The sequence below is a fragment of the Gadus macrocephalus genome, chromosome 4 (genome assembly GCF_031168955.1).
Source record: "Gadus macrocephalus chromosome 4, ASM3116895v1".
NCBI classification, from domain to species: Eukaryota; Metazoa; Chordata; class Actinopteri; order Gadiformes; family Gadidae; genus Gadus; species Gadus macrocephalus.
This window is the reverse complement of record NC_082385.1, coordinates 13530023-13545698: the sequence shown is the minus strand read 5'-3', so window position 1 is coordinate 13545698 and position 15676 is coordinate 13530023. Positions and strand designations below refer to the sequence as shown.

General features: G+C 44.7%; 1 protein-coding gene across 1 annotated transcript in view; it reads left to right on the top strand.

Moving 5' to 3' along the window:
• LOC132454871 (netrin receptor UNC5D-like) overlaps window positions 1–15030 on the top strand; it is a 237195-nt gene extending 222165 nt beyond the window's left edge. The window contains exons 3-4 of the mRNA XM_060048419.1: window positions 12177–12261; window positions 14464–15030. Coding sequence (XP_059904402.1) covers window positions 12177–12261; window positions 14464–14566 — 188 coding nt within the window. The 3' untranslated portion in view covers window positions 14567–15030. The remainder of the gene's footprint in view (window positions 1–12176; window positions 12262–14463) is intronic.
• Window positions 15031–15676: the final 646 nt, after the last annotated feature.

Here is a 15676-nt window from a genome sequence, read left to right as displayed (position 1 = left end):
CTTGGATGATTTACCACCAGTGACTTTTAATAGCCTTGATGTCTCTTGCCTGGTTAGTAAGATTGAACGCCTAAGTGTAGAGATAGCCTCCATGAAAAATGCTGTGAGTGAGCAGTCGACTGCATGCGAGAACCTTTGTGGAATAACCACAGACATTAACCAACGCCTGAGTGTGATTGAGCAACCCAGTTCCAGCAAGGGGAATGCAGCCACTATCATGACCTGTGAGGGGGCCCAGCTCCACGGACCAAGTCACAGGAAGCCTGCGCCCGGGCCCTCGGCGTTGGCCGTCGCTGAGGAGACAGCGGGCGGGGGGAGTGCCGCGACGATGTCCCCTGCATGGAGCCATGTACTAAAACATGGCAAGCACAAGCAACGTCCTGGAAAACGATCTACTGCTGCAGTACAGAGCAAGACTAGTATGAACCCTCCCAGAGAGAAGAAGACCTACGGCATAGTTGGAACCGCTGCTGTGGGGAACATACATGCAGTGACATCTAAGATGGTGAGTGTGTTCGCGACAAAGCTTGCTCCTGACCTAGAGTCACTCTGGCTAGTTATCTAAAAGAACAACTCTCCAGAGATGTGACTTGTCAGAAGATTGACACACAGTATACTTGGTACAGCTCTTTCAAAGTTACAGCTGAGTGCAAGGAAGTAGGTGTGATGTATGCACCGCAGCTGTGGCCAGAAGGGACCTATGTAAGGCGCTTCTATGAGAATCGCAAGCCTAGGGCTGCGGTAGGGGCACTTGTTATAGCACCACATGGCACAGGGATGAGTGCACCTGAGCCTAGGGCTTCCTGTGCATGATAAACAATGATGAACTGCTATGAGAGTTGTGTCTTATAACTCCCGTGGTCTGCGACTTGGACAGGGCGCTGGAGCGAGAGCCCAACGCATTGCTATTGACAAACTCTTTGAGCATGCGGGGATCTGGTTTGTTTGCAAGAGACATTTTTATCTATTCAAGATCTGGATAAACTGAACACTGTGCATAATGATTTCCATGGAGCAGGGGAATCTCTGACAGACCTTAACACCAGAATTCTGCGTGGCAGGATCCCAGGTGGTGTGGCTATATTCTGGCATAAGAAACTTGACTCATTGGTCACTGTGATCAGGTTAGATGTGGATTGGTGCATAGGAATCAAGGTGGATAAGAATGTTTTTATAATCTTAAATGTATACACTCCATATGAATGTCACAAAAATGAAGATGAGTACTTGAATAAGCTTGCTTTTATTGGGTCTTATATAAGGGAAAGTGAGTATATATCCATATTTGTCTTGGGGGATCTGAATGCTGATATATCAGATACTAACTCATTGTTTGGTCAACACCTGACACAATTCTGCAAAGATAACAAGGTGATTCTGTCCAGTAAGGAACTATTGCCAGCTGATAGTTATACACATGTGAGTGAAGCTTGGCATACTACATCCTGGTTGGACCACTGTATGTCTACATTTGATGCACATGCTTGTATAGAGGAGGCTGAGATCTTATATGGTTTGGCCACTGGAGATCATATTCCGGTCTCTATGTTCATTAACATCAAGGGCCTACCTGAGCTTGTCTGTAATGACAGCCATAAACCAAGTGAGACGCTGGACTGGGCTAGGCTCACAGATGTTGACTTGAAATATTACAAGTTACTGACTGATGTGTACTTAAGAAATATTGAGTTACCTGTTGATGCAATTATGTGTGGGAATATCAACTGTAAGAATGTAAGTCATAATAATGACCTGTGTGCAATGTATGATAAAATTGTGAACTGTCTCGTTGTTGGAAGTGAACCACTGAGAAGAAAAGTGGTGAAACAACATATTGTGAGACCAGGGTGGAATGACTATGTTCATGAAGTTCATATGGAGGCAAAAGATGCTTTTAGAAGATGGGTTTTAGCAGGCAAACCGAGGCATGGCCCAGTCTGTGAGCACAAGATACGGACTAATGCTAGATTTCAAATCGCCTCCGTTTGAACCACTCGTAATCCTATTATGAGTTTCATTTAGCTACAATGATTAATTTGAATGCTGTATAAAAGCTATGTTTCTCATTATCCAGCAGTTCATCCTAGCCCATTTCTGGCCCTTAAAATGGTCTGTTTGGTTTTACGAAGTCGTATAAAGTCAAAGTATATGCATCTTTTATGTGTGATTGTAATTCCTACTTCTGATGCATTTTGATCATCATTATGCATTATGGGGCATAATGATATGTATGGGAAAATACTAAGCTATGCAGAAAAATATAATTTGAATGCATGGTGATCTGATATATTATTGCTTGCATAATTGTGTTGCATTATTGAAACAGGGCTTCATGGAAAATATCTGATCATCCATTCTTTTAATTGCATAATTTAGAAAAGAAAGTAGAGATTAGTTTTATGTAATTATTGAACACGGCCAAGTTCAAAGGGCGATGGCTTCTGAACTCGGCCATCAAATATTCACATGACCTTTCAAAGTCATGTCAGGTTTTTTTTCATGATCACAATTAAAGTCACAAAGGGCTTCATACACGGCCGTATCCAAGCGAGATGAGATGACTCTCTCCTCTGACACCCTACCCCCAGACCTGCCTGATGGCCTTGGGCATCGAACAATGAGCCAGGAGGACATCTTGAGAGGGGTCACATGACACTGGGGCTCTGTCTTCCAGTCAGCTAGAGAGGAATAGGTGACATTGAACCAATCAGAACAAGGCAAATGGAGTAAAAGGAAAGAGTGTGTCAACACTTTATGTACCATAGGCCAGTAGAAATGTTTTTTTTTTGGTTGGGTTCGAATCTGAACCTTTGGGCTCTGATGTAACACCCCCCGCCACTAGACCAGGGGTTCCCAACCTTTGGGTCGGGGCCCCACATGGGATCCCCTGATTTGCATATAGGGTCGCAGGAGATAGCTGACGTAAACTAGATAGCTGGTAGAGCGGTGTGATCACGTTCACAGGGAGGTTGATATCATCGTCAGATGATATCAGGTTCGGTGAAAACTATTTGTGTTGAAGCATTCACAAAAGTTAATGTCCGGGTCGCAAACATATTCAGAGCAGGAAATGAGGTCACGGCCCAGAAATGCTTGGGAACTGCTGCACTAGACTATGAATCCTCTCCTTTATGTTGAGAAACAGTGGCTGTCTCTCAATTCAGGGGCCGCATCCTTCGAACGATGCGGCCCCTGTGGCCTTCGTAGACTGTGAAAGCCGAACCGAAGGCCATTTCAGTTGTTAAATGAAACGGTCTGTCCTTTGCTTAAAGGTCCCATGACATGAAAATCTCAATTTATGAGGTTTTCTAACATAAATATGAGTTCCCCTAGCCTGCCTATGGTCCCCCAGTGGCTAAAACTTGCGTTTGGTGTAAAACGAGCACTAGCTGTTCTGCTCGCCTTTGAAAAAACGGAGGCTCAAGCGCGCTGATTTGGAAATCTGTGCTCACGACGTCATGAGGAATCTCAGCTCCTCCCCTTACTCTGCCTGGCCCGCCCAGAGACGTTGGCCCGCCAATGAGACTCGACCGTGCGAGCGCCACATGTGTGTGTGTGAATACACACACTGTAACGCAAGTGTTTCTTGTCGGTTCTTTGACGTGTCTTGTATTTCCACAACGAGACTGTCGTGGGGGTTATCTAAGCTATGGTTGAGAAGGAATTGGGGGAAAGGAACTTTGGTTTGACTCGCTGAAGTACATGAACTGCGACATGCCGCCGGTTGCCGCGAGGCACCATCGCCCGGCAGCGGGCAGCCGGCCGCAGGCAGCGCGCGGTTCAGTCGACTTCAGGTTGATGTGAAAGTGGAAGAACCAGAGACGTCGCAGAACCCGACATAGTCGTTTGTGATTCATAATATCGTCTGGAGGCGCACACAATATGTTATATGATATAGATATCTATGTATTATATGATATTATTTAGATATAGAGCTCCAGGACTGTAACGCAAGTGTTGTACACTTCCTTGTTATTTGGATAACCGTTCTGCTGTTGGTGTGATGGCGCATAACACGTCGGACTCTCGTATCTGGTATTTCTACAACGAGACTCGTATTGGGGGTTATCTCAGCCAAGGTTGAGAATGAATTGGAGGGAAGGAACTTTGGCTTTGACTCCCTCAAGAACATGAACCACGACAAGGAGGAGAAAGGGATCTTTGCCGGGCAGCGCTTATGCACCTCCGCCTCCGGCGGTGGTCCCTCAGCGGGGCTCAAGCGGGAGACATTCGCCGCCAACAATCCCTTTCTCCTCCATGTCGTGGTTCATGTTCTTGAGGGAGTCAAAGCCAAAGTTCCTTCCCCCCAATTCATTCTCAACCTTGGCTGAGATAACCCCCAATACGAGTCTCGTTGTAGAAATACCAGATACGAGAGTCCGACGTGTTATGCGCCATCACACCAACAGCAGAACGGTTATCCAAATAACAAGGAAGTGTACAACACTTGCGTTACAGTCCTGGAGCTCTATATCTAAATAATATCATATACATAGATATCTATATCATATAACATATTGTGTGCGCCTCCAGACGATATTATGAATCACAAACGACTTTGTCGGGTTCTGCGACGTCTCTGGTTCTTCCACTTTCACATCAACCTGAAGTCGACTGAACCGCGCGCTGCCTGCTGCCGGCTCCCCGCTGCCGGGCGATGGTGCCTCGCGGCAACCGGCGGCATGTCGCAGTTCATGTACTTCAGCGAGTCAAATCAAAGTTCCTTTCCCCCAATTCCTTCTCAACCATGGCTCAGATAACCCCCACGACAGTCTCGTTGTGGAAATACAAGACACGTCAAAGAACCGACAAGAAACACTTGCGTTACAGTGTGTGTATTCACATTGATGTGGACGTTGAAGAACCAGGAACGTCGGAGAACCCAACGCGGTCGTTTGAGATTCATAATATCGGCTCACACAGCTTTTGGCCGTGATAATATATATTATATGATATAGATATCTGTGTAGGCTATATGATAATATTTAGATATAGAGCTCCAGGACTCCCGTGTGTTCTAGAATATTTACAGAACACGGCTAAAGGCTGTGTGCGGCTTGCCATTGCGATACATCCACTGTAAACAGAGCGCATGGTGGCTGCAAGCTGCTCAGGGCCACACCCCCACCCTCCTCCTTGACACGCCCACCGAAACAGCGCATTTGGGGGAAGCTCAATGTGCGACTGGCTCGGAGTGGCTGTAACTCTGCACCACGGCTGAATTTAGGGAACGTCTTTGAATACTGTGTTAGTTGCCCACTAATACCTATATTAAAGAATACATGAAATAGCATGTCATGGGACCTTTAACAAGCCCTTAGCACCCTTTACCTTGCTTGTCGACGGGCCGCTCCTGTCACCTAGAAACCCTGACAGCTGCGGTTCAAACCGGACGGCGGAGGAGAAATATGGAGCTGTGATATAAAAATTCTATAATGTATAACGTTAATTAGTTTAACGTTATATGGCTGGTCTTAATGTCATTGAACTTTGACAACAAACTTAATCCCAACTTTACTTTAATATAAAAAAATAATTTACATTGTTTTGTCATTAAATATGTAATTTGCTGCAGCTGCTGCTTCCACTCTCTCTGAGGCCAATTCTGAAAGAATCCAATCTTGGGACATGTTGGGAAGGATCCAGCCGGTGGAGCCTTCAAATCCAGGAAAAGAAGCCTGCATTTCTGGGGACTCATCTCGGACTCAAACTCACGAAGTTAGCCTCCTCTGGAGCCTCAGGAAGACCTCCAGACATTAGGCCACACACAGCACTATTCAGTCCGAGCCTGCATTTCTCTGCCTTATTGAAGGATCCTTTGGAATGGGACAGCCTTGACACTCCACTGTGACGCAATCGATCTTCAAATGCAGCCTTGGAAGGATGCGGCCGCTGAATTGAGACACAGCTTGTATGACGGCAACGTTCTTGAATAAAGGATCACCGTTAGCAGGGAGGTACTTTTTTCCGAAACACGACATCAGTCATTGGTCGACGCCATTTAATGCCGCAGCCCTGATTGAGTGCATTATTAAGATCTCAAACTGAACTTTATCGCTACCACTTCAACGACATCGATCACACATAAATCTCTCAGATGAATGAGGCGTCATTCAAACTATCCTATTCCCGCTAAATATGAACCATTTCTGCGATCAGCTCTTCTCATCCATCCCGTACATTATGAACTATGTGTCCAACATGTCTGCCACATCTGCGTGTGTTAACGTCAATCATGGTTATGCAAAATGGCCTGAACAAATTGTGTGTTTGCCTATCTTGTCATCGCTTGTCTGTGTTTGTTTATCGACTCCGGGGAACAGTTTAGACCGCTTCAACAGATGCCGCCAGATCTGTCGAAACTTCCCCTGCCCTCAATTAACCTGTACTGTAGCTGTTCACACCAACATTTCATACTGCTTCATACTCTGGCTACTTATCAGGCTTCCCCAGAAAAGTCCACCTTTTCCTTTTTTCTTTTCTACAACGGAGCTCATTATTTTTCTTGAAGAACTGAGGCCGGAGCTCATTTCTCAGCTCTTTTTTTTGGTGGGGGGACGTGTCTCATGCTGCCGTGCCGTTTGGACCGGTTACAGGGTAATTGCGGGTGATGAGCTAATTCAATGAATTGCTTCTCAGATTGTCTCGCAAAACCTAAAATAAAGTTGTATGAGACGCTAACACAATTCAGTCTTCTAGCAGACAAAACCTCTCATGGAGACAACTGGAATCATTTTCAGTTGTTGGTTTATTTCAAACAGAATAATAGTTCTTTGTAGCATGATTAAAGGAATGGGTGTTCAACTATCAGAGGCGTTCGTATCTATAAAATCCCTTAAATGTACTTGCTCTAATTTCTGATCTTTTATCTTTAATTCTTTATTCTCCTTCTTCCACCCGTTCTTCTTTCTCTCCCTGTTTCTCCCTCCCTCCCTGTTTCTCCCTCCCTCCCTCTCTCTCTCTCTCCCTCCCCCCCCCCACCTCCCTCCCCCCGGTAGTGGTGGAGAGCAGCAGTGACGTGGTGCTGTACTCTGGGCTGAGTGCAGGGGGCCTGACGGTGGTGGTCCTGATAGTGTTGTTCACTGTGTACCAGAGGAGCTACAGCGAGTACGGCGTGGACGTCATCGACTCCTCCGCCCTCACCGGTGGCTTCCAGTCCTTCAAGACGTCCTGCCAAGGTCAGCTCACACACACACACACACACACACACACACACACACACACACACACACACACACACACACACACACACACACACACACACACACACTGTGGCATCCCGCCATGTAAACCTCGGCCTGGACGGGCCCGAGGGACCGTGAGGGACGGGATATACCACCCCCACCCACCAGCCGGCGACGGAGAGCATCCCCTTGTGACACGATCAGTACCTGTTCTTCTAATGATGTATCCAGCAGGTGGTGGTGGAGCTAGATCGTGAGTGACCTTAAAAACCAAGCACACATTGAAATATTTTTGGGGGTCTTCCCATCTTAAATGCTGGTACTTTTTTAGAATCAAACAGTGGTGGAAGAGTTTTGTTTTTTTATCTAGAATTTGTATTGCTTGTTTGTATTGTGATTCAAGTGACTTAAATGTGCTCAAATTGGCCTGCGACCAGCTTGTCAGACAATAATTCAGATGACTAAAAATCATAGAGTGTAGAAACATTTCGGCAGCCTCTGTAGATAAGTAATTTGTAATGAAACGAAAATTTGCAATATTGAAATTAGTAGTATTGCAGGTTTTTTTGACATGTGCCTTAAAGGAAAGGTTTGAATCAATTAACACCCCAAGATATTTAAATTCACTCACAATCTGTAATTTTTCCCCCGCTACAATTATGTGATGGTCACTAGTGGGTTTATTAGTTTTACAAAAGAACACGCTGACTGTTTTTGAGACATTTAATTGCAGGCAACACTCTCTCTGCCATGTTGTAACCTGAGCCATGGATCTAGTAAGCTTATCTACAACATCTGCCTTGGATCTGCCATGGACAAAAAAAACAGTATCATCTGCATACATTATAGTTTCAACCTCAGGACACACAGATGGAAGGTCGTTAATATAAATACTGAACTGAAGAGTGGACCAAGAATGGATCCCTGCGGCACACCAGTGGGCAACTGCAGTGACTTTGATCTATGATTATTTATGGAAACTGACTGAGACCTGTTTGTTAAATATGATTCCACCCATTTCATTGCACCATTACAGAAATTAAATGTAGATATCTTGGTAAGGAGCACTTTATGATTGACCGTATCAAAGGCCTTCCTACGATAAAGAAATACTGCACCTACAACACCACCCAAATCAAGAGAGAATTGTATTTTCTCTACGAAAAGACATGTAGTTGTCTCTGTTGAATGTTTGGTCCTAAGGCCAAACTGCATGGGGTGGAGAGAGGTTGAGCTGTTGTCAAGATGGAAAATAATCTGCTCAGTTACCCATTTTTCAGCAATTTTGGATGCTGTCGGGAGAATACTGATCGGCCTATAACTACTTAGGGATTTTAGATCTCCTGATTTGAAGATTGGAGTGACAATACCTGATTTCCATGCATTTGGAAACTTAAGTGTGGTAGTAGATACCTTTGTTCTGAAATTATAGGACAAATCGTACTCAAGATATCGTAAATGTCACATCTGATCTGTGCTTTCTCTGCTTCCATCTCCGGAGGATCAATCTTGTAGAGAACAACAGATTACCTCGCGATAAGCTAATTTATTTGTTATTCCCTGAAAATGAGGAAGAAATATCCTCTTCAATCCCTTCACTCTGACACTTTTCTTTTTTATTGCACTCATTTCTGAATAACCAATTGTACTTAACATTGGTCATAATTATCAACGTTTCAATAAGAAATACCCCTATTATATAATCAAGAGGAAGTTACAGTTGAGATGAAGTCACAAAATGAATTTGTTGATGTATTTCATTCCATAAATAGAAAGTCTCAGAATTGGGCATTTATTTTCCCAAGCCTGAGATGATGGGTCACCACAGCAGTGATCTTGTGCTGAGCGGCAGAAAGTGCATTTTGATGACCCAGCAGGACACATCGAAGACTATTATCCTGCTCTGGGCCTCTTTCGATATAAGAGCCAATAAAGCTGTAACTTCATTAGATTATTATAATCGGTCCCCCCAAAAATCTCTCTCTCTCTCTCTCTCTCTCTCTCATATATATATCTGTAAACTGTCAGATGGATGTTTGGACTGAATCTAGAAATAATTCTGGATTGATCCGAGCCAGTGGTGCCTTAAAGTGGAGGTGGGTGAGTGGCAGTGGGTTGGTTGGAGTGATTCCCTGAGATAGATCATGAGAGGCCAGGGGATGCCTATTATGTCACGCATCAATAACTTTACCAAAAACGAAAAAGATTTTAACTGATTGGGCTTGAATTCAAAATATCCATACATTTACTTATTAGTGAATTTAATTATAACCGTTAAGCCATTATACCATTTAAGTCTAGGTTGTCACATTTTAGTTGTAACGATGTGGATTATACTGTTTCCCACCACGATAATTAGTTTATTCCAATAAACTAAAGCGGTTTAAGAGCTTGAGCATAATTCGGATTTTCTTATTGCCAAAATCCGTTGCAACATTGATAGGCTCAGGAGGTAGAGCGGGTTGAGTGAGAGGTTGCTCAGCCAATGAGTGGAGCTGATGGGTGGAGCTTCTCCCAGTCCAGCTCCACCTGTAGGTCCAGCCACATCCCCGGCAAAGGTCCAGCCCACCCCCACCTCACTCATACCACTTGGTAACACAGCGTTCAAGTATCATCTATATCTAGCCTTGGAGAGAGGGCTATGTCTGGGCAGAAGATGACTGCGGCGTCAGATAGGGCGTTAAGCTTCTCGGACACTTATAGTATAACACAACGGTGTTTGTGGAGGTGTGGATGTGTGAAGCTTCATCTGGACAGCCGTTTATTTAGATGATGGCTACCGAGAGAGGATTAGCCTTCCTGAGCTCTTATAGTTTACACTATTGTGTGTGGATGTGTGGTGCTCCGTATGAGCAGCGGCTTATTTCTGGTTTATCTCTGCGTCCAAGTGAGGGGTTAATCTTCTCAGTATAACACCACAGTGTTTGGCGCAAATACACCATTACTCATTATAACACTCATACACGACAACGCTACTGAAAAAGTATCACAAAGTTGCCGTTGGTCGTGACACACCCCCCTCTTTCCTAGAACATTCAGTCCAAAACACATGCTTTTAAAATCAAATAGTGTTCAAAAAATGTTGAACACTTAACACTTAACCCCTAAACCTCACCATAACCCTAATTATAACTAGGTCCAGAGAGGTGGAACTGGACTAGGTCAGGCTCCACCCATTTGGCTCTGCAGTGAGCACAACTTGGGATGACAGTTGGAGGTTGCTAGTGTGATCCCCGGCTCCTCCTAGATGTGTGTTGAGATGTCCCTGGACAATACACCGAACCCTAACTGCTCCTGACAAGCTGGCTGTCGCCTAGCATGGTTGACACCGTCGTCGGTGTGTGAATCTGTCTATGAATAGGTGTAAGAATGGCTGCATGAATGAATGGATGAATGTTATAATGCTATATTGTAAAGCGCTTTGAGTGGCCACTGGTTAGAAAAGCGTTAGATAAATGCAGTCCATTTACCATTCACCCTGACACAACGGCAGCGCTGCCTGGTCACGGTGCCTGGCTGGGGTTGACCTGTTTCTGTGTGTCCAGTGTGTTCAGGAAACCCCCTGCTGATCAACTCATCCATGCAGCCTGACCTGAGCGGGTCGCGGACCTACACCAGCCCCATGTGCTTTCAGGACTCCATGGACAAGGAGCTGATGGCCGAACACTCTCTGCTGGACCAGCTGCCAGACATCGTGGTCAAAGGTACGGCACACAATGCCAATGTGAATAATAGATACGTGTGGACCGCTGAAGAAGTAAAACTTTTCCTTGCTCTCATCGAAGAAAAAAACATTACAGCTATTTTAGATGGAAAACAACGCAATTCCAATATATCAGGACCTAAGAGAGGATGTTATCAAAAGGATACGACAAGCCCTGGAATGTGTTTCATTTTTTGCTCCAACCACTTGATGGAAACGCACCTAATTCAAATTTCTTTTTTGTGAACTTTCTAAAGATTTGTATCACCTTTTAGATGGAAACATGACTACTGACATTGAGTACCACCTAAATGGTCAGCTTCATTTGACGTCAGTACCTCATGATTCTGGGGGGAGGTGATGCTGACAGATAAGACCAAGGTGTGTGTCCCGTCCGTCAGTCTCTCCAGGGAGAGGGGAGAGAGCTGAGTACCACGTGATGTCCCATCCCAGGACCTTCCCGCGGGGCGTGGCACCGGACTACCAGGGCATGGGCGTAGACGCCACGCTGGGCCGCAGGGGGAAGACCCTCTTCATCCCGCACGGCCTGCCCAAGCCTCCTCCCCCTCCTCTACCTCCCCCGCTGAAAACCCGGGCCACGCCGGAGGAAGGCGCTGGGCCACGTCGGAGGAAGGCCGGTCGTACCCAACACTGGAGAGAGAGAGAGAGAGAGAGAGAGAGAGAGAGAGAGAGAGAGAGAGAGAGAGAGAGAGAGAGAGAGAGAGAGAGAGAGAGAGAGAGAGAGAGAGAGAGAGGCCCAGGAAAGGAAGAACAGGTTAAAAAAAAATGAATGACCAAAAGTTAAGTTGTGTCAATCACAATCATGTAATTCTCGGGAACAGCGAAAAACATGTGGAAAAGAGGAGAGTTAAAACATTGACACCACGTTCAATGTTCTATTTTATGTGCGTGTAGAAGTTTTCTGTTCAATGTCATATGTGCGGCAAAGTGTCGTTCAGCGTTATTATTCTGAACTGTGATGTCTGAGGAAACGAAGGACAAGTGCAGGAGCTTCAAATATGATTTCTTTCTCCAAAGTACCCCATCGGGGACACTTTTGAGATTGACGCGCGGGCACTCACTGGTTGTGACATGAAGTGGCTATGTGTACGCGCGAGAGTGTGTGTATCTGTATGTGTGTATTTGCTTCAGTGTATGCTTGTGTGTCTGTGCACATGTGTGTGTGTGTGTGTGTGTGAATTCATACGTGTGTGTGTGTGTGTTTGCAATGTGTGTGTGCATTGACCTCCTGTGTCTGAACCATCAGCCATGCTTGTGTCTCTCTGTAGGCATTAGCCTGCTGGTGCCCCGCGGAGGGATAGCTGAAGACACGAGCTGGGAGATGTACACGATCATCAACCTGGAGGACAGCAGGTGAGGCCCACACTGAAGGTCTAATGCTGCCTCCCACCAGGTCTTTATTCTTTCACCCCCCTCCATATATACACACACACACACACACACACACACACACACACACACACACACACACACACACACACACACACACACACACACATATACATATAAGCATACACACAACACACACGCACATGTACACACATAAGCATACACATTGTCATACATATATGCATACACACACATACACACACTGGGTGGGTGTGTGTGCGTGTGTGGGTCTGTGTGTGTGTGCGCGGCACTGCAGAATGGTGGGCTATACTTAGCTTTGCGACAGTGCAGCGATGACACCCTCTGCTTTTGTCATGACTGGTTAAAGTGGCAAATGTTGCAAACACGCCGTTGTTTCCTCTCCTCCGCTCTCTCTCTGATGATATTAGGCCCCTCTACACCCCCACTGGCCTTGCAGTGGCAGTGCAATGGTTTTTGGGTTGTGCACGGGCACAATCAAGTTAATTGTGCACACCTGCGAAGGTGTGCTTAAAAGCCATGCCTTAAGGCTCAGAAGGGGGCTTGCTTTCTGGTGAGAACATGTGCTACTGTCAAGACTAACTTCTGCAATTATTCATGAAGTAAAACACTTTATTGAATTGGTCTGGGCCTATTGTGGGCCTTTATGTTCTTAGTTTGGTGATTAATGAAGACAATGTTAAAATTGTTGTTGAGGGCCAAAATAAAACTGGAAAGTCTAGGCCGGGCACTCAAAATATGTGAAAGTGTGGGGATTTGTGCAGACTGTGACATAGGCTACTCATAAAACATAGCCTATAGCCAGGGCCGGATTAAGTGGAAAGATTACACTAGGCATACCGCATTTTTTCGGGCCCCCTCCAAACGGATACTTTATGATTGGGTGAAAAAACGACATGCATTTTACCTGCCACAAGATTATTATTCATGCTTATTTATATATTTAGGTTTTCATGCACATTTCAGGCTCTATGTAACTGTTTACATGCAATTTTTTATGCAAGGGATAATGTATAGCGAACGGGTCACTCACGAGAAATAAAGACCGACCAGCTGAAGCAGGAGCCCGACGCGCAGCACACCCAATCAAAACAGAGGATTTATAAGTGCCATAAATTGTATTAATAGTTGAAAGCATAGTTCTATATTTTAGGGATTCACCGAAAGTTCGGCCACCGAAAATGGCAAAATAAATCATGTTCAGTTACCGAATATTGACGAAATATTTGTTTTAAAGAGTTGCGTGTTTGTAAACGGGAGTAAAGAGAGACGTAACAGTGCAAGTTCACGTCTGTTCGTGAGCACTTCTTGGTTTTCAACAAAAGCCTCATGTTTTAGCCTCATGTAAGTTCTTATGTTCCAGAAGATAATATAATATATTTAGAACAAAATAGGCTATAGCTTAATTCATCGATTTACACACATTACTGAAAAAACACTCAACTCATTGTAAACATTAAATGTATTATCATTAAAGAGTCAACAGATTAGATATGCTGACCCCTCATGTTAGAGACATCCCAATATAAACCTCTGCCCTGAGAAATGTTCGGCAACTCAAGGAACCCTTCCCTTTTTACTCTCTTGGTGTAATAGATTGCCCACTATGAATCAGTGACGGTAACACTTTATATAAGGTACCATAATAAACAGCAAACTAGTCATTACCTAGCCCTTTGTTTATGTTTGTTAATTGTTACTAAAATATCTATTTTTACAAGTTAATAGTTTTTTCATCATTAATTAAATATTAGTTGTTTGCATAACCCTTACCCAACCTTAACACACAACCCTAATCTTAACCCTAACCCTAACACACGGCCCTAACCCTAACCCTAACCACAACACACGGCCCTAACCCTAACATACGACCCTAACCCTAACCATGAACACTCTGCAACGGTCAGCAATATTATTAAGGAGGTGTCAGGCTCTGTGGGCTGGGCTGAAGGAAGAGGTCAAGTTTCCGCAAGTTGCGCAATGGGGGGCTATCAGCGATGACTTCTGGACGAAGTGGGATTACCCCAATTGTATTGGAGCAGTTGATGGCAAGCACGTCCGCGTCAAAGCGCCAGCCAACAGTGGCAGTACCTTTTTCAATTATAAAGGTTTTTCTAGCTTTATTTTGATGGCTGTCTGTGATGCCAATTACCGCTTCACCTTCATTGACTTCGGAGCCTTCGGCAGGGAAAGTGATGCTGGGGTCTTTGGTCGGACGAAGTTTGGAGCGCAGCTCATTGAGGGACAACTTTGCCGCCACACGTGCCTCTGCCTGGGACAGATGTGCTGACACCGCCTGTTTTTGTGGCGGATGAGGCCTTCCCCCAGAAGGTCAACATCATGCGCCCATACCCAGGTAAGTGAATGGAGTAGCCTATCGAATGAAATATATCAATTTATATAGACCACTGCAACAATAAAATGTGTTCCATGCTAATTAGTATAATGTCTATTACCCAAACTGCCACACAAATTAAAACTAATGAATTAGTTATTTCATTAAACTACAGCCTCAGGGCTCTGACGGCAATACCTTCTGTCCATTGTTGCAACATCTCTTCTGATTATAAGAACCACAACTTCAGCCCACCTAGACTATTTAATTTCACAGAACTCCTTGAACTTGCAAGCATACATTTACAGTGCCTGACTTAATATGGCTCTATAGCATGCTCTTTAGCTCTTGCTGCATTTGTATTATTGGTTCAAGAAGGACCAAGGTTTTCTAATAAGAATGTTCTGTTAATAGGATCTCAACAATTACCGGCACTCAAGGGCAAGGCGGGTCATTGAAAATGCCTTTGGCATTCTTGCTGCCAGGTGGCGAATACTGGGAAGGGCTATGGAGTGTTCTTTTGACACAGCTGAGGATGTCACGAAGGCTTGTGTGGTTCTCCACAACTTTTTATCAAAAGGACACCAACCCCTGCCTGAACAAAACCGCTACATACCCCCAGGAATGGTCGACAGGGATGGTGCACCTGGAGAATGGCGACAGGTGGTCTAGGGAGACACCAACCTTATTCGCAGAAGACGCATCACAGCCACAAGAGACACCGAGGATGGCATGGCTGTCAGGGAACTCTTCAAATAGTACTTCCTGACAGAGCAAGGCAGGATTGACTGGCAGGACAGGCATGTCAGACGTGGCACGCTGTACAATGAAGATGTTTGATATAATGTATGCGTTACTGTCAGGGACAGTCTGTTTTTTGTTTGAATAAAATTTGTTCTTTAAACCATACATTGTATATACAATCTCTGGGCATAATGTACATAAATAACAATCTAAATAACAATCTATTTATTTTTAGCACTAAAGTGCAACGGTGTCAAAGGCACTTAACTTAAATAACAGTACAAAAACATTACAATTCAGGGGTCTTCATTATCGATAGAA